Here is a 19,549-nt window from a genome sequence, read left to right as displayed (position 1 = left end):
ATCCAATCTCATCATGGCCCATGCCCACCTGCAGAAAGTCAGTATGCTGCTTCAGGGGAAGGTATCCATGTACACACAGGAGAAGACAGATGCCTTAGAAGGTCCTAGGACAGATAGTGGCAAATAGATGTTACTTATGCACGTCCAGCTGGTGCTCCATCTTGGGGCTCTTTCAGCTTCGATCAGTCTCAGGCTTTGATCTCTCTTACTAACCACATGGGATGTGTTAAACCCTTTGGCGCTAATGGGGATTGCAAGTCACAAACCACATATGTTTTAGTGATGACACATTACTGATGTCACAACCAAACCGTTCTCAGCTACTGTTAGAACATCATGTTCACTCCATTCACCTTCCCAACCAGACAGGACACACACAGACAGGGCACATGGAAAGAAAAAGAGAGAAGGCTCTTTCCTTGGGCAACCAATGTCTCATGTTCATGAGAGGGCAGATGGGAAAGACTGGACTGGAGGTGCATTCCCACTGCTGCATGGAGTTTTGCCCCTCAGCCACAGTTCCGTAACCAGCATCAGATGGGTAGGCAGAACCAAGTCCTGGACTAGTTAGGGTGTTATGGTAATATCTGTGAAACCAGGACCTTGAGGTTCGATAGGCTCAACGCCCATAACTTGGATTGAAAAATAAAAGAAGGCATAGAAAAGGACATACACAAAACTGACCAAAGACATACAGAGTTGATTTTGGGTCACTGGGATTTATATTGCTCAGTCCATGGAAAAGTCTGAGGCTGTTCACAGCCATCCTTCCACAGTTTTCCATTAGCCCTTCTAATGCAAACCATCTTAGCTGAATGCGTAATGGAGAATTTTGGGGATCATCGTTACCCTAAATCGTCAAGTTTACATAATCCATCCTGTGTATAACCCAAGATCCTGTGTGCCTACTTTTGAGGATGGTTAATGGAGAATGAACATACTGAATTATTTTCTTCCTTGAAATTGTAGGCCAGAGAAATTGTACAGTTAGGGCCAGCAGAGCTTGCATTCCTTCTGGATGATCTTTGCCAAAAGCTGGAGCACATACTGATACCACCCGCTGCAAAAAGAGCCCCTTTCTTAAAGGTATGTACAAAAGGAAGAGGTGGGGCAAAGTGTTTACTAGCTAGAGGCACGGAGAGTGAAATTCACCCTCAGGTAGAGAGCCTGAAGGAGTCTTCTGCGCTAGATTGAGGCTGGGGATACCAGTGGTGTACAGTCCCTGCCCCAAAAGCTTACAATCTAAATAGCAAGACTGACACAGGGCAGGGCAAAGGGATAGAACATGACAGCAGTGTAAGCTGAGGGCTGGGCAGCAAAGGGCATGGCAGTGCTGCCATTTTTAATTGTTTTTTGTTTTTAATGTTGCGATTTAAGTTTTTTTAGCAGGGGATTTGCTAAAAAGAAAGACACAAGAATGGAGAGAGGACATAGATGGGAAGGGGTGCAGGAGAAGAGGAAGGAGAGGAAAGGATGAAGGGCAGCTGGAGTGAGCCTGAGGTGAAGAGACTGAGGCATGGGGTGAAAAGGACTTAAAGCATCATTAGTATCAGTGTCCCTAGGTCCCTGCTGCAGAACCTGCTGAGGCTGCTTCTGTGTCTGCTCTGCTGGCTACAAAGTTGCTCTGGTGTGGGGAGCTGGCATTTCCCTGGAATGTGCCTGCTGCTCAAGCCCACCTGCCTGGGGGTCCCATCCATCAGGATGTGCTGAGCTGTGTTACTTAGAAGGGTTTGTGACACCCCGAGTCGAGGCTGCCTGAGCATTTCCACTACAGCCCCGCCCTTTCACTGGCTCATAACTGTCTCAAACTTGCATCTTTTAGGGCTGATATTTTTCAGGTCTGCCTGAGGGGTGAATATTTTGTTGTCGGAAGTTTTGAGTCCAGTTGTTTTGGAGTATGACAAGAATGAAAACTACACTCCTTTTCCATTGTGTCTTTCTTCTGTTTACCAGCTGTAGCACTGTTTTTAGAGAGGCAAACTGACCTTGTGCTGAGACTCAGGCACTGGGTTGAGACTTAGGAGAGCTGGGTTCAGTTCCCAGCTCCAGCATGGGACATCATTCCTCTGTGACTCGCTTCTCCATCTGTCACATGGGGATAATAATCCTTCCTTTCTCCCAACCTTTGTCTGTTTGTCAGCTCTTTGGGACAGGGTCAGAGGCACTAAATTTTGTATAGCGCCTAGCACAATGGGCCATCATCTCAGATGGGGCCTCTAGACGCTACCGTAGAACAAATAATAAGTTGTTTGCTGGAGCAGCAGCTTTTGTTTGGAGGAGAATTTCCTTTTGTAAGGAAGCAAGGAAGATTCAAGCAGTGAGTCCTCCCCTAGGTCTCTACTGGAGTCTCTTCTCCAGTAAATGGTTTCTGGAGGAATGCCAGACCAGCCTCCATCCTTCCCTATTCCAGAACTGTTTGGCAGAAGGAATCCCTGCTTCACAGAGGCTTGTATTATCTAGAAATAATAAGAAAACTTTACACTTTTGAATTAATTCTTTGGTCCCACCCCTTGGCCTTCCAGGTTGTAGACTTGTCCCCTTTCCTCCACCCTGTCACAAAGATAGGCCCTTGAATCAAAGATCCCAGAGCTCTGGCCAGACAGACCATTGTCCCATTCTCTTGGTTGGAGCGAAGGCAAGATTTCTACTCATGATATGTTATAAAGTGGAAGCAAGTGGGGGTAGGGAATTCAGCCTTATCTTAGAACTCCAGTTAATCAACAGCACTAATTGGAGGATGTACTTGCTTATGGAAACCACCCTGACCAGTCCTTCAGGCCCTCTGCAAGGGCAAATTTATTCTGTTCACTCTGTCTAAAGGGCATGTGTTTACTTATCTAAACCCAGCTAGTCCTTCTTCTTTAAAGATCTTCACAAAGGTTCTGGCACTGATGTTGCCAGGCTTCATTGTGGGAAGTACATATCTACCCTTTCCTGCATGACCACCTGACTGAGCCAGATCTGTCCTGGGGTCCTCTCAGTTTGAACAAGTCCCAGTTGCAGCCTTCTGAAGTTGCATCATTTGCACATGACTCTGGACATCTGGATGAAGAGGACTTTTTTTCCTCTCAACCATTTTGGAGTCTTTGTTTTCTCCTATTTAGTGAGTCCAATCTCAGCTGTTGGCATAATGCCAAGGTTTTCATAACTGGTGGTGTCATAGTTACCAAATGGACTGCACCTTTGACCCCGCCTGGTCTGTCCAAGTGAACCCTTCCGGGGTCTCGGGCTACCACTTCTCCTGGGGTGAATGTGATATTCCCCAGGGTGCAATCTGGCTCCCTTAGCTCTCCAGCCTGGGATGCCTTTTACACTGCTTTGCTGGTGAACAGCAACTTCTCCAGGTGCTGTGCACACACAACAACTAGCATGTAAAATCACTCCAGCTGAATACATGAATGCTGTGCCCAGCCGTTCATGAATTATATACAGAGCAACACTTGCTCTGTTTCCCCAGTCCCAGCCTTGCTTCTTAGAAATGTGTGTCTTGCACTGCTCAGTATCCTCCTTAACAGTGCAAGCTCCTAGTAACCTATTATTCCAACACTGACTAATGATTATGCACCAGTCTTGTTGTCCTACGTAGAGATTCCCCAACATTTCAATCCAAGCATATACTGGTTTTGATAAAACAATAAATCAAGTTTATTAACTAGAGAATGATGGATTTTAAGTGATTACAAGTGATAAGGCATAAAAGTCAGAATTGGTTGCAAAGGAAATAAAAATGCTAACTAATTCCTAAACTTACCGAGGCTAGTAGGTTTAAAAGCAGAAAAAGATCTGTTTCACCATACGCTGCAATACATTTTACAGGCTGTGTTTCTTTCTAGTCTGGGAATCTCTCCCTTCCTCCCTCCCTCAGTTCTGTGTTCTTCAGGTATTCATTGATGAAATGAGTAAGGCTAAGATTTTGTCACGGGTATTTTTAGTAAAAGTCAAGGACAGGTCAAGGGCAATAAAGGAAAATTCACTGAAGTCGTGGCCTGTCCCTGACTTTTACCAAAAATATCTGTGACAAAATGGGGATCTGCAGGTCCCCACACCACCTGCCGTGGGCCAGTTGCGTGGCGGCTAAGAGCTCCGGGGGCCCCCACTGCGGATTGGGTGTCGGAGCTCCAGGGTCCCCTGCCACCCACAGCTCCCAATCACTGCAGGCTGAAGTCACGGGCATCTCTGGAAGTCACAGAATCTGTGACTTCCATGACCTCTGTAACTAAATCATAGCCTTAGTCATAAGGAGAGAGATGGGAGATGGAGAGAAGAGGCGATGTGGAGGTCACTGTCTCCTATTCTTATACTCTTCTCCCCTCTTTGAGGATTACCCTCCCCTCCCCCGGGTATAGACAAACAGTCCCCTGTGTATGTGAGATTTGAATCGTCTTTGAGATGAAATGTAAATTACTTGTTTACATCTCTTCCCTGCTGATAAATGACTGATTAAGCAGGTAATGGTCCTTTAGCACGTTGCTGTATGCTAATGTGTCTTTGTGTCTCAGAAATTGGTTTGTGCGTATTACCAGAATTACAACATATTTCAGTAACAATCATACAGTCAGGCTGTATAATTTTACACATAGTGCTGCAACACACATTTCAACAGGACAATAATAATCAGCAGATTGAGTTTTTAAATGATACCTCACAAGGTATACTTTGTACAAAATATATCATAACTTTATAAAAGGGGTGAACATGGGGTATAGGGTGTCACAGTGGAATCACTCAATTCTCCCATTCTCAGATTGGGTGCTGGGTGGCAGGCCCTTGTGTCTCAACAGTGATCACCTCAGCAGTTCTGATTTAAGAACATAAGTACATAAGAGTGGCCATACTGGGTCAGACCAAAGGTCCATCTAGTCCAGTAGCCTGTCTTCCAACAGTGGCCAGTGCCAGGTGCCCCAGAGGGAATGAACAGAACAGGTAATCATCAAGTGATCCATCCCCTGTCGCCCATTCCCAGCCTCTGGCAAACAGAGGCTAGGGACACCATCGCTGCCCATCTTGGCTAATAGCCATTGATGGAGCTAATTTTTTTTTAACCCTGTTATAGTCTTGGCCTTCACAGCATCCTGTGGCAAAGAGTTCCACAGACTGACTGTGCGTTGTGTGAAAAAATACTTCCTCTTTTTGTTTTAAACCTGCTGCCTATTAATTTCATGTGATGACTCCTAGTTCTTGTGTTATGTGAAGGAATAAATAAGTGTTATGTACTTTCTTCACACCAGTCATGATTTTATAGACCTCTATCATATCCCCCCTTAGTTGTCTCTTTTCCAAGGTGAAAAGTCCCAGTCTTAATCTCCCCTCATACGGAAGCCCTTCTATATCCCTGTTCATACCCAATTCCGACATATAGTTCTCACACCTGCCATAACATTCCCCAAGTAAATTCAAGAAATAGTCCTCCTTTGGTTAAGTGCCAAAATCCAGGCCTTAGGAGCACTGAAAATCCCAGGGCACAGTAGTGATGTCTCCTGTATTGAGAGCTGCTGAGTGCCCACATGGCTGTTAATATATAAGTTCATCAAGTTCTGCATATTTGTCATCCAGTCTTAGCCAATGCCTCAGCAAAAGTTTTCTCTCAGACCTATTGCCTGGGGCAGATGGAGGAGATATTTCTATAGAGCCAGCACAGTGGTGCAGCGGAAGTGTGCTGGGCCCATAACCCAGAGGTCGATGGATTGAAACCATCCTCTGCTAGCGATGGGCCTCGTTATTTAGGGGGCTGGGGCACGTGACTTATGAGGAGAGGCTGAGGGAACTGGGCTTATTTAGTCTGCAGAAGAGAAGAGTGAAGGGGGATTTGATAGCTACCTGAAGGGGAGTTGCAAAGAGGATGGAGCTTGGCTGTTCTCAGTGGTGTCCAGATAATTTACTGACCTTGGCACAAAAAGCGGGAATGTACTAATAAAGTTTGCGGATGACACAAAGCTGGGAGGTATTGCTAACACAGAGAAGAACCGGGATATCGTACAGGAAGATCTGGATGACCTTGTAAACTGGAGTAATAGTAATAGGATGAAATTTAATAGTGAAAAGTGCAAGGTCATGCATTTAGGGATTAATAATAAGAATTTTAGTTATAAATTGGGGACACATCAGTTGGAAGTAACAGAGGAGGAGAAGGACCTCGGAGTATTGGTTGATCACAGAATGACTATGAGCCGCCAATGTGATATGGCCGTTAAAAAAGCTAATGCGGTTTTAGGATGCATCAGGCGAGGTATTTCCAGCAAAGATAAGGAGGTGTTAGTACCATTATACTAACTGGTGAGACCTCATCTGGAATACTGTGTGCAGTTCTGGTCTCCCATGTTTAAGAAGGATGAATTCAAACTGGAACAGGTTCAGAGACGGGCTACTAGGATGATCCGAGGAATGGAAAACCTGTCTTATGAAAGGCGACTCAAAGAGCTTGGCTTGTTTAGCCTAACCAAAAGAAGTTTGAGAGGGGATATGATTGCTCTTTATAAATATATCAGAGGAATTAATATTAGGGAGGGAGAGGAATTATTTAAGCTTAGTACCAGTGTGGACACAAGAACAAATGGGTATAAACTGGACACTAGGAAGTTTAGACTTGAAATTAGACTAAGGTTTCTAACCATTAAAGGAGTGAAGTTCTGGAACAGCCTTCCAAGGGGAGTAGTGGGGGCAAAAGACATATCTGGCTTTAAGACTAAGCTTGATAAGTTTATGGAAGGGATAGTATGATGGGATAGCCTAATTTTTGGCAATTAATTTTGGCAATTGATCTTTTATCAATATCAATTGATAAAAGATCAATTGCCAAAATTAATTGCCAAAAATTAGGCTATCCCATCATACTATCCCTTCCATAAACTTATCAATATCAATATCAATATCTTTGATCAATTATCAGCAGGTGAGTATGCCCAGTGGTCTGTGATGGGATGTTAGATGGGATGGGATCTGAGTTACTGCAGAGAATTGTTTCCTGGGTGCTGGTGGGTGAGTCTTGCCCAGATGCTCAGGGTTTAACTGATCGCTATATTTGGGGTCGGGAAGGAATTTTCCTCCAGGGCAGATTGGGAGAGGCCCTGGAGGTTTTTCGCCTTCCTCTGCAGCGTGGGGCATGGGTCACTTGCTGGAGGATTCTCTGCAGCTTGAGGTCTTCAAACCACAATTTGAAGACTTCAATAACTCAGACATAGGTTAGGGGTTTGTTATAGAAGTGGATGGGTAAGATTCTGTGGTCTGCATTGTGCAGGAGGTCAGACTAGATGATCATAATGGTCCCTTCTGACCTTAAAGTCTATGAGTCTATAACAGAACAAGGACCAATGGTCTCAAGTTGCAGTGGAGGAGATCTAGGTTGGATATTAGGAAAAACTATTTCACTAGGAGGGTGGTGAAGCACTGGAATTGGGTTACCTAGGGAAGTGGTGGAATCTTTATCCTTAGAGGATTTAAGGCCCGGTTTGACAAAGCTCTGGCTGTGATGATTTAGTTGAGGTTGGTCCTGCTTTGAGCAGGGGATTGGACTAGATGACCTCCTGAGGTCTCTTCCAACCCTAATCTTCTATGATATGTAATCTGCATTGTTTTGTGTGGCCTCATTTAAAGGATGATCCTGCTTCTCAATTTGGAGGCACACTGCTATTAGAATCCCATTGTAATGGATCTGTGGATCTTAGAACAAAGGAGAAAAAGAAAATTTATCCATGCTTACATGAAAATTTCCTTTCTTTGAGTAATAAGGTCCATAGACCCAGTCCCTCCTGGAAACAAATGGATCACCCAGAATAGAGATGGAAATTAGCAGCATCCAAGGATTTGGATTTGTTGTTGTTTGGTGGATTTTTTTGATAAAAATGCTTTTTGAGGAAAAAACCTATCTAAAGATAGTTTTAATTAAGATACATTATAGCTCAAATATATCTCATCATGGAATAGGGATTACAAATTCTAATTCTATAGTATGAGATGATATATTCATGTAATGTTTAAGAAAAGTTTTGTACGCAGACAAATTTGTGTACACAGAGTCAATCCCTTACCTCTCTCTAAAAATGCAAAGTTTCAAAAAGTTCAATGAATAGAAGATTGTTGGGGGCGGAATAGATCTGGACAAGAAGAAGAAGTCTGGAGATAAATGTGAGACGGGAGGGACAGGCAGTAGAAACAAAAGTGAAACTGTTTGAGCAGCATATTCCAGAAGTCTTGAGGTCTTTCTGAGTTTAGTCTTCATTGATTTGAGATTTACCACACCATTCTCTCACTAGAAGGGAAAACCTATAATGGCAACAGGTCGTGAAAGAGACCCAGTTTAGGAATATTTTAATGAAGTTTCTCTACCTGTGAGTAAGACAGGCATGCATGCATAATGCAAACAGTGCAACAAAGAAATGCAAGGCCTGCTTGCCCAAATGAAACAACAACATGAGAAGTGTTCCTTCTCAGGAGGAAGCTGCGTTGAAGATTAAAGGAACATGTCTGAACATGCAGGATCTTCAGGTTGGTAAACTTTTTTATTTCATACTTCTTTCTTAAGGACTGCCTGTCTTCCTTCTGGACTATTCTTGAATTCTTATGTTTGAGCAAAAAATATATAGTTGTTACTCTATGGTACTATCATTTTAGATGCAGTAGCGATAAAAAATAAATAGCTGAAATAGGCAGATCTTCCTTTTACAATTTCACCTTGAAAGTAGTACTGAGTGTCAGTGAGTAATACTAAATGAGCAGTTTGGTAATAATAATTAAATAACTGCATTGACTTATTTTGTTTAGGAGACTCCATCCTCAACATACAGGATTCTAAAGACTACCTACCTTCAAGATCACCATTATTTTCTATAGTTTGAATTATCTGCCAATGATAGTGTTTCAGTTACATCATGTATGTCACAGAGCCACAGTATCACCTGTAGCAAAAAGAAAAAAATCTCCATCATCCAGAAACAACCATAGATAAGTTTGTGATAAGAACCAGCAGATAACAAAAAGAGGTAATTGATTAAAAAATTGCCTGGTTTGTTTATGCAACAAATTCTCCTTTGCATATGATTGAGAACCCACACTTCATTAACATGGTTCAGGCATTAAGACCAGGATACAGTCCACCCAACAGAGCAGATGTCGCAGGCAAATTGCTGGATAAAGTGTTTGAAAGAGAAGTTGAGCAGTTTGAAAAATGTCTAGAGGGTGAAATTTTTAACCTGAGTCTTGATGGGTGGAGCAGTGTCCAGAATGATCCTATTGTATGTGCTTGTGTGACAACAGAAAAACGGAATGTCTTCCTTGCAGAAACAATTGATACATCAGGAAATGCACACACCGCAGAATACTTACCAGAAGTAGCAGTAAAAGCTGTGAAAAAAAATTCAAATGTCTAGTACGCAGCTTGGTCACAGACAATGCTGCAAATGTATCCAAGATGAGCAGAAATTTAGAAGAGCATGAAGAGAGTCCCAAGCTAACAACATATGGTTGCAGTGCTCATTTGATGCATCTCCTAGCTAAAGACAAAGTGTTCCAGAAATAAAAGCTAATGTTGTTGAAATTGCAAAATACTTCCATAACAACCACTTTGCAGCAGCTGCTCTGAAAAACGTGTGAGGAACCAAGCTAACTCTCCCACAAGACGTGTGATGGAACTCAGTAGTGGACTGTTTTGAGCACTATATCAAGAACTGACCTAATCTGATGAGTTTGTGAACAAAATAGTGAAAAAAGAGATGGCACTGTCACAGCTAAAGTTCTCAACATTGGTCTTAAGAGAAATGTTGAACACATGCTGAGTACCCTGAAGTCTACTTCTGTAGCCTTGAACAAAATGCAGGGAAATAGCTATTTTATTGCTGACGCTGTTGAAATTTGGAAGGATCTGAATGAGATTTTAAAAAGAGAAATATGCAATGACAGAGTTAAATTACAAGCATTTAAAAAAACAAATGGGACAAGCACTATTGCCAGCTCATTTTCTTGCAAATATTCTCAATACTCAGTACCAGAGTCAAACCTTAACTGCTGAAGAAGAGGAGTTGGCTATGACATGGACATCCAGCAATCAACCCTCCATAATGCCAACTATAATAAACTTCAGAGCTAAGGGAGAACCATTCAAGAAATATATGTTTGCTGATGATGTTTTAAAGAAAGTCACAGCAATGAACTGGAGGAAGTCACTTAAGCGCTTGGATTCAGAGGCTGTTGAAGTGATAATCTTACTTTTAACAGCAGTAGCTTCTTCTGCTGGTGTAGAAAGAATATTTTCTTCCTTTCGACTAATTCATTCCAAACTGATAAATCGTTTGGGACCTGAAAAAGCAGGAAATCTTGTTTTTCTTTTCCAGATTATGAACAAACAGGAAAATGAAGGTGAAGATGATTGAGTTAGCTGCAGAAGCCAATATTTTAAGTTTCTCATGTTGACCTGCCTGACATAATAGATTTAATTTTTGTTTGTTTGTTTTTTAAATTTCATTTATCTATTTTAGTTAAAAAAAATTTTTAACAAAACAACCCTGATTTTAAAAAACTTGAATGCTTAACAAAATTCAAAAATTCACATGCTTGTTTTGTTAAAATATTATATTTATGCTATTGAAGAAAAAAATCTAGAATACATAACATTGTTGTTTTAGTTAAATAAAACAATTTAAATATCTGTCTTGTGATTTTCTCCTCCTAATACAGCATGGCAAGAAAATCCTCCAAACATTAATGATTAACCTGTTGAATTGGAGATAGTTCACCTCCCAATGACTTCATAAATATCTGCTTCAATTACTTTTGGTAAATGAAATAACCAAACAATCATTCATTTTCTGATATAGATGTTAAAACAAATCTGAAAAGTTTTCAAAATAAATCACTTAAAAAATATACAGTATGCACCATCTAAAAATTAAACCTACATCTATCTCTGAGTTGTGAAGAATATGTATTAAGGTTATAACAACCAACAAGAATGCACATTTATGTAGAAATCCATGATTAAATCGAGTCTTCCTGACTAGTGATTTAAATCATGATTTAAATCAAATCCACCCTGTTTCCTAATAGAAACTAGACAATCTCATTGTACCATAGTTAATATAACTAATGTATACCCTCTGTCCTCCTGCAGACTAATTCTTCATTTCATTGTTGCTTAGCATGTTTGTCAGCATCTCTCACCTCATACATGTTGTGTATTGACAAAAGACCCCCATCTGTTTCCCATTCTCACTTTCCCAGTAGAATTCAAGCATTAGAAATGTTACAACCATTTTGGCTCCCTTCTACTTGGTGATCTGGCTCCCAGTGGCTGTGGCCATCTTAAACTTTGTGGACTTCCAGCTTTATATCCTTGGTACCTGCCAATGAGTGAAACTGAACAGGACTGCACAAGCTGAGTTAGTTTTATTCTCTCCATCAGGTGGTGTGCTTGTATCTTTGAGCTCCTATAAATTAAGAATGAAGAAGTGATTTTAAATATTTGGGTTCACAGCAGGGGAAAGCCTGTAGGAAGATTGGATTCTCCCATCTGTGTCAGAGATCATCTCAAGAAGTTGCCCAGTGTGCAGTTGAGTTGCTGAAACCACTGTGTAATCATATGGAGAACATGCACAATTACTTCCAGGTCAGAAGGCAGCAACTTGATTCTTAATAATTGCCAAGGGTTTTTTGTTTTATATCATTTCATTTATGGAAATGGAGGGGCAATGACATACGATAATTCTTGAAATAATATTTAATTAATAGTTTGTTCTGTGTTTAAGGCACTAATTACAGAAAACCAGGGAGTGGTGGATGGACCAAGAGTGAACATTCAGGAGCACCAGCTTATGTCATCTTGTTACCAGCAGCTGCTGCAGGCCTTTCGCCTCCTGTTTGCTTGGTGAGTGTAAGGAGTGGCATGTTCATAGGGGTATGTAAACAAAGCCTGTTTATTGCTTTTTGTATGGGTTCCTCTTCACTGAAGGGTTCATATGTAGCAAATAGCACATGCAGAACATCAAATTGTAGTGATACAGGCTTTTAAGAAAATGTTATATATTATATTACAATTGCTGTAAATTCAGTCAAACTATAAAGAATTGAAACTATAGATGATTAACCCTGGTTACAGTAATTTAAGATTCCATGCTGCAAATGGGTTCCAAGGCAATTACCTGGTTTTAACAGATCATGTGATCTTGGATTAAAGCCAGCAGAAGTACCGTATATACTCGATCATAAACCAGTTCCTTTATAAGCCAACCCCACCCTCCCACCCCCAAGATGGATAAGTAAAAATGGAAAAATTTTATGACCCGTCCATAAGACAACTTTCAGGTGTCAGCAAACTTTGGCTCCTGGGCTATCAGGATAAGCCGCTGACAGGCTGAGATGGTTTGTTTACCTCGAGCGTCCGCAGGCATGGAGGTAAACCTAAGTAAAGAAAGTGTCCTGGCGTGCCAGCTGCTTACCCTGATGGGCCGGGACAGCAACTGGTGGGAAAATTTTTCGGGGGGAGAAGCTGGGGGTCAGGGGAGTAACTCCTGTGACCACCCCCCACATGACCCAACCCCTAGCCTGGAACCCCCACACACTCCCCATCCCATCCCTTACCACCTTATCTGGGGAGGGCCAGGGGAGGATGTCTCTGTCCTGGCTGGAGCTGCTCCGGCAGGGTGGGCAGCATGGCTGCAGCCTGCTCCAGCGGGCCAGACCAGGCAGCACAGCCGCAGCATGTTCCAGCAGGCTGGGCGACGTGGCACGGCCGCAGTATGCTCCAGTGGGCCGGGCGGCGTGGCTATAGCCTGCTGTGGGGGGCGGGGCCAAGCGGTACAACTGCAGCCTGCCAGCCCTGGAGCTGCAGTTGCTTCGGAGGCTGTGGGGAGAGCAGCATGGCCAGAAACGGAGAGACTCTGGCCCTGCCCCTTCCCTTCTGGCTCTGCTGGCTGTGCTGCTCTCCTTGTTCCCTCTGTTGAGGGGAGAGGCTGTGTCCCACCTCTCCCTCTCTATACCCGTTCATAAGCCGACCCCCTTCTCTGGTGCTTCCCTTTTTTACTAAAAAAAATTCAGCTTATGAATGAGTATATATGGTAAGATGCTTACCTTTGTGCTTTCCAGTCTGTCTAGACATCTGGGAATAGCTAAAACAGTAAGTCCTTCTCTCCACAACTCAGCATTCAGGCAACAAGAGAGAAAAATTGATCCACAGATACTACAATGATGGCTATATTAGAAATACATATTCCTTACGATAACAACAAAAACTCAGTTGCATGGTTAAGCACTCAAGTCAGAGGTGCAGATGCCAAAGTTATGGTTGCACACGCAGCCCAAACTTGGCCTCTACAGTTGCTCAAATAATACAATAGAATATCATAAAAACTTTTTTTCTGCAGCCTAGTATCTTTTAATGAATACAGTGAATAAGACATGGCTCTGCTGATCATCCTGTATATAAATTTTTCATGGGCTATGTTTGTCAGGCATACATAGAGTAATATGCAATGGTGAAAGATGATACGTATGTATCTTAGGTAGTTGGGGGAAAAGTGTGATGTTATGTTGTATTATTTGAAAAATAGTATGTGTCATTCAACGCGTACACAGAAGGGGGCAGAATTAAGGGCATACAGCTAACCCTAACTTTGGCATCCACTAAAGTTTAAGTGCTTAATGATGAACCTTAACATTCCCCTAAAATATTTGAATGAAATTTCCAAGGGGTGGTTGTTTATTTTTAAGAAATTCCATCCTCTGAAGCTCTTTGGCTAAGCTCCAGTGGGAATACCCTTTGTCATGCAAGGAGTATACGAGTGCTTACTGAATACTTACACACACACTGAAGGAAGGGTATGAACTTTCACTGACCTGTTTTGTGTTCTGTGTGCATAATGCTTTTAATGGCCTAGAAAAGCTAAAGCAATTTCATGTGACCCAAATTCTCATTTTTTTTCAAGAATTCTCTGATCTCCTCTTTTCCTGTAGCCAGGACAGAGCTGTTCTAATTGTCCAAACTTTTTATTTTTCTTCTTGAAGACAGATTTAAAAGATTCTTAGCCATTGTGTAGCTGGCATTAATTTCTTCCCGTCCTCCAATTTGTCATATTGATGATGATCTGCGGCTCTTCTCTTTTTCCCCAGGAGTGGATTTTCTCAACGTGAAAATAGTGACTTGCTGAGGTCAGCCCTCAAGGTCCTTGCAGACAGACTAAAGCCTGGAGAGACAGAGTTTCTTCTTCTTGAGGACCTAATCAGGTAGGATAAATAAAGGCAACAGTGCTGCATCCCCAGAACTTTAACAGAAATAATATTCAAAAAAAATTCTATATTTCCTGTGGGTGTTCTGCACAAATGTGACAGATAAAATCGATTAAGGGTTCCTGAGATTTTTTTAGAACACAGGGCTTGATGCTCAGGGACAGCATAAATATATATGCAGCTCTTGGAAAGTGGAGGCACCTGAGGTCTATGAAATACTTGGAAATAGAGCAGGGGGTACTAGTATGTGTAAAATATTATGAGAGGGATAGCGAGGGGTGCCCTGGTTAGAGCATGCGAGAGCGTGTGTGTGTGTGAGAGAGAGAGAATCTCTTCTGGGTGTGTACTGTTGGTCAAAAACAAACTGAGGGAGTACAAGGAATGGATTGGAAAATGATTTTGACAGTTGTTATTATTCTGCAGTTCAAGGTCTCTCTCAATTCTGGACGTCTGGGCTGCTCTTCCCTCTGCAGCTTCGTGGAGGTGGAGCTGTTTTGGTGCCACATGCTCTGGCCACCCCACCTCTGCTGCCGCTTGCTGCTGGATTCTCTGCCTCTGTGGCAGCAGACAATGGTGATTTCTGTTGCCCCTGCGCTTACTCTTTTCTGTTTTTTAACTTTTTCTGCCCAGTTTTTGGGCAGTGGGGAGCAGGGTTCTCCTTCCTCGATGTTTCTCCTCCTCTTCTCTGGTTGATTAACCCTTTGGAGTTTTAACCCTCCCTGAGCCTCCACTGCAGTGTTTCCCTGCTGGCTCCTTGGCCCCTTACAGGCACGGCTGAGCAGCCAAAAGAGCACTGGATCAAATCCAAGCAGTGCTTGATTTGTGAGGCAGGCTTCCCAGGCTCAGCAGACGATTTGTGCTCAGCCTGCACCCAGCCCTCCATTCCTAATTCTGTTAGGTACTGGGGCTATGCGTCGGGCAGGCAAGTGGGGTCAAAGGCAGCTGTGACTCAAATGGGGGGAAAATGGACCAGGAACCCCAGTGCAGAACAGGGAGCGGTTCCAAAAACGAGGAGAACCCTGACCACTTGACTAAGGGGATAAGTCCCAGGTGCCTCTTGCAAAGCAAGTCATAAAGTGGGTCCTGAGTGCCCTGGGGATAGAAGAAGGACTTCTAATCAGCCCTTTCCAAGCTGTCCAGGTGGGTCTGATGGGTTCACCCTCCCCCCTCCTCTCCCAGGGGGAGTGGGACCCAGTGGGGGAGGATTCAGAGCCAGACCTCTCAAGAGGGCTCCAGGCCCGAAGGAAGACAAGCTGTAGGCGGCCTCCCCAAAGCCGCAGCAGAGCTTATATGCTCCCAAAGTGCGCAAAAAAAAAAAAAATTAAAAAAATCTGAAAGAGGAAAGAAAAAGCACAAAAAATCCAGGAGATCCGAATCCTCTGACTCCTCCCTCTGCTCCCCTGCAGAAGGCGAGCTGTCTGGCTCTTAGTCCAAACAGGCTGGGGGGAAAACTCTGCAAAAGCTTTTTCTCCTGGAGAAATGTCAAGCCATGTGCAGCAAGGTTATCTGCACAATTCAAACCCAACCTCAGCAGGCTCCTGAGAGTGAGTAGCAGAATCAATTTCTTCCCTCAAATCCCTTCCCAGTGGCGATAATACCCCTTCATTTTTCCTTCCAGGAGGTGAGTAGGGTGAGTGGGGTAAGCTAGGTAAGGGCCAGCACATTAACAAGTGCGAACTCAGGCTCCATAACATTCCAGACCCAAAGGGCTCCATTGCTGAAATACCAAAGGCTGATGCTGCTTTAGCGTCTCTCTCCAGGGATATGGTTAGCCCCTCAGAAGGGGATTTCTACCCTACGGATCCCACAGATAGGAAGATGGAGGCCATTCTCAAACAGAACTTTGAAGCCTCCTCTGCCACCTTCCGAGCATCCTTGGGAGCAGCTGCCTGCTTTGCAAGAGCATCTCTCCTGGCTGGGAGATCACAAAGCCCGTAAGGAGAGAGATCACCCTGACTTTGGCTCCATTTTAATGAATATCTGCCTAGCAACAGTGATTGTAGCTGACACCTCAATGGATACAATGAGATTCTCAGAATCATAGAAGATTAGGGTTGGAAGAGACCTCAGGAGGTCATCTAGTCCAACCCCCTGCTCAAAGCAGCACCAACGCCAACTAAATCATCCCAGCCAGAGCTTTGTCAAGCTGGGCCTTAAAACCCTCTGAGGATAGAGATTCCGCCACCTCCCTAGATAACCCATTCCAGTGCTTCACCACCCTTCTAGTGAAATAGTGTTTCCTAAAATCCAGCCTAGACCTCCCCCACTGCAACTTGAGACCATTGCTTCTTGTTCTGTCATCTGCCACCACTGAGAACAGCCTAGCTCCATCCCCTTTGGAACCCCCTTTCAGGTAGTTGAAGGCTGCTATCAAATCCCCCCTCACTCTTCTCTTCTGCAGACTAAATAACCCCAGTTCCCTCAGTCTCTTCTCATAAGTCATGTGACCCAGCTCCCTAATCATTTTTGTTGCCCTCTGCTGGACTCTCTCCAATTTGTCCAGATCCCTTCTGTAGTGGGGGGGACCAAAACTGGACGCAGTACTCCAGGTGTGGCCTCACCAGTGCCGAATAGAGGGAAATAATCACTTCCGTCAATCTGCTGGCAATGCTTCTACTAATACAGCCCAATATGCCGTTGGCCTTCTTCGCAACGAGAGCACACTGCTGACTCATATCCAGCTTCTCGTCCACTGTAATCCCAAGGTCCTTTTCTGTAGAACTGCTGCTTAGCCAGTCGGTCCCCAGCCTGTAGCGGTGCATGGGATTCTTCCTTCCTAAGTGCAGGACTCTGCACTTGTCCTTGTTGAACCTCATTAGATTTCTTTTGGCCAAATTCTCCAATTTGTCTAGGTCACTCTGGACCCTATCCCTACCCTCCGGCATATCTATCTCTCCCACCAGCTTAGTGTCATTTGTGAATTTGCTGAGTGTGCAATTCATCCCATCATCCAGATCATTGATAAAGATGTTGAACAAAACTGGCCCCAGGACCAACTCCTGGGGTACTCTACTTGATACCGGCTGCCAAATAGACATTGAGCCGTTGATCACTACCCGCTGAGCCTGACAATCCAACCAGCTTTTTATCCACCTTATAGTCCATTCATCCAATCCATATGTTTTTAATTGCTGGCAAGAATACTGTGGGAGACTGTATCAAAAGCTTTGCTAAAGTCAAGCTATATCACATCCACCGCTTTCCCCATATCTCATCATAGAAGGCAATCAGGTTGGTCAGGCCTGACTTGCCATTGGTGAATCCATGTTGACTGTTCCTGATCACCTTCAAAATGAATTCCTTGAGGACCTGCTCCATGATTTTGCTGGGGACTGAAGTGAGGCTGACCGGTATGTAGTTCCCCAGGTTCTCTTTCTTCCCTTTTTTAAAAATGGGCACTATATTTGCCTTTTCTCAATCGTCCGGGACCTCCCCCGATCGCCACGAATTTTCAAAGATAACGGCCAGTGGCTCTGCAATCACATCAGCCAACTCCCTCAGCACCCTTGGATGCATTAGATCTGGCCCCATGGATATGTGCATGTCCAGCTTTTCTAAATAGTCCTTAACTTGTTCTTTCACCACCGAGGGCTGCTCACCTCCTCCCTATACTGTGTTGCCCAGTGCAGCAGTCTGGGAGCTGACCTTGTCTGTGAAGACTGAGGCAAAAAAAGCAGTGAGTACCATTCAGTAAGGGTCCCACATTTTCCCTGACCACCACCTTGTTGCTAACATACCTGTAAAAACCCTTCTTGTTACCCTTCACATCACTTGCTAGCTGCAACTCCAATTGTGCTTTGGCCTTCCCGATTATTGCTAGAGCATGCAGGGGTGTATTTTTATACTCCTCCCTAATCATCTGTCCAAATTTCCACTTCTTGTAAGCTTCCTTTTTGAGTTTAAGCTCACCGAAGATTTCGCTGTTAAGCCAAGCTGGTCGCCTGCCATATTTGCTATTCTTTCAGCACTTCAGGATGGTTTGTTCTTGCACCGTCAGTAAGGCTTCTTTAAAATACAGCCAGCTCTTCTGGACTCCTTGCCCCTTCATATTAGCTTCCCAGGGGATCCTGCCCATTAGTTCCCTAAGGGAGTAAAAGTCTGCTTTTCTGAATTCCAGGGTCTGTATTTTGCTACTCTCCTTTCTTCCTTTGTGAGGATCCTGAACTTGACCATCTCGTGGTCACTGCTGCCTAGGTTACCACACACTTCTACTTCCCCTAACAATTCTTCTCTGTTTGTAAGCAGCAGGTCAAGAGGAGCACGGCCCCTAGTTGGTTGCTCCAGCACTTGTACCAGGAAGTTGTCCCCAACACTCTCCAAAAACTTCCTGGATTGTCTGTGCACCGCTGTATTGCTCTCCCAGCAGATATCAGGATGATTAAAGTCTCCCATGAGAACCAGCGCCTGCAATCTAGTAACTCCTGCTAGTTGCCGGAAGAAAGTCCCCCAAGAATGAGCCATGACTTCTGGCTAAGCTGCCAGGCACCACCTCAAAGCATTTGCTCATGGCTGCAATAGCTTCTTCACCAGCTGTTCCCAGTCTTGCTCCTCCTTGTTCCGGTCCTGCCCCTGCCTTTTTCCTGCATTGGACCCAGTCTTGCCCCTGCCTTTCCTCATTCTGGGTAACCCAGTTCTGACCCTCTGCTCCAATTCCTGAGCTCTGACCCTTTGTTGTGACATCTGGCCTCTGACTCTGGTTCTGACCCTGCTCTCAGATTCCAGTCTACCAACTCCTGTTCCGACCACTAGGCATGACTGCCCACATCCCAGCCATGTGACAGTTTGAGCAGCAATACACAAACAATGAGAGCTGATATGGTGAGTATGAATTCTACAAAGGTCAATATCTCTCTGATGGAGATAGTGGGAATCCTACAGACCTTGCAGGCCCAGGCTGTCATCCTAGCGGCACAGAATGCAGTCCCGCAAGCTCAAGCTGCCACCCCTTTGCTCCACTCACTGCTTCTCGCGAGCCCAAGCTCCCTCTGCCTGGCAAGTTCAATGGTGTTAGCAGAAAATGTTATGGGTTCCTAAATCAGGATGAGCTCCTGTTTCTGCTATACCCTCAATTGAATCCCATTGACCACGCCCGAGTGGGATTGATTATCAGCCTGTTTAGTAGGGGGCCCTGGTGTGGTCTAGAAGGTCTCTGTCTGTCCTCCAGAGTCATTAAGTAATTGCTTTCATCTAGGAGAGCATTGATACTAAAAGTGTATTCCTCTGTCTGGTCCAGGGACCAAGGACTCCCTTCGATCCTCTGACTTCAGTGTTGGCCTTTTATTTATGCTTTGTGTCTTAGTAGCTGCCATGTCTTCTAGGCTAGTGTCGGAGCTGGCAGCCT

At 44.0% G+C, this 19,549-nt stretch overlaps 1 protein-coding gene across 6 annotated transcripts in view; it reads left to right on the top strand.

The window, feature by feature from the left end:
• The window catches only part of FANCD2 (FA complementation group D2), a 225,425-nt gene that overhangs the window by 150,235 nt on the left and 55,641 nt on the right, over positions 1-19,549 (top strand). For all 6 annotated transcript variants that reach the window (XM_039546174.1, XM_039546175.1, XM_039546177.1 and 3 more), the window contains exons 30-33: positions 970-1,086; positions 11,462-11,593; positions 11,733-11,851; positions 14,092-14,205. In XM_039546174.1, coding sequence (XP_039402108.1) covers positions 970-1,086; positions 11,462-11,593; positions 11,733-11,851; positions 14,092-14,205 — 482 coding nt within the window. The remainder of the gene's footprint in view (positions 1-969; positions 1,087-11,461; positions 11,594-11,732; positions 11,852-14,091; positions 14,206-19,549) is intronic.

Source organism: Mauremys reevesii, linkage group 7, assembly GCF_016161935.1.
Source record: "Mauremys reevesii isolate NIE-2019 linkage group 7, ASM1616193v1, whole genome shotgun sequence".
Taxonomy (NCBI): Eukaryota; Metazoa; Chordata; order Testudines; family Geoemydidae; genus Mauremys; species Mauremys reevesii.
This window is presented reverse-complemented; position numbering and strand designations above follow the sequence as displayed.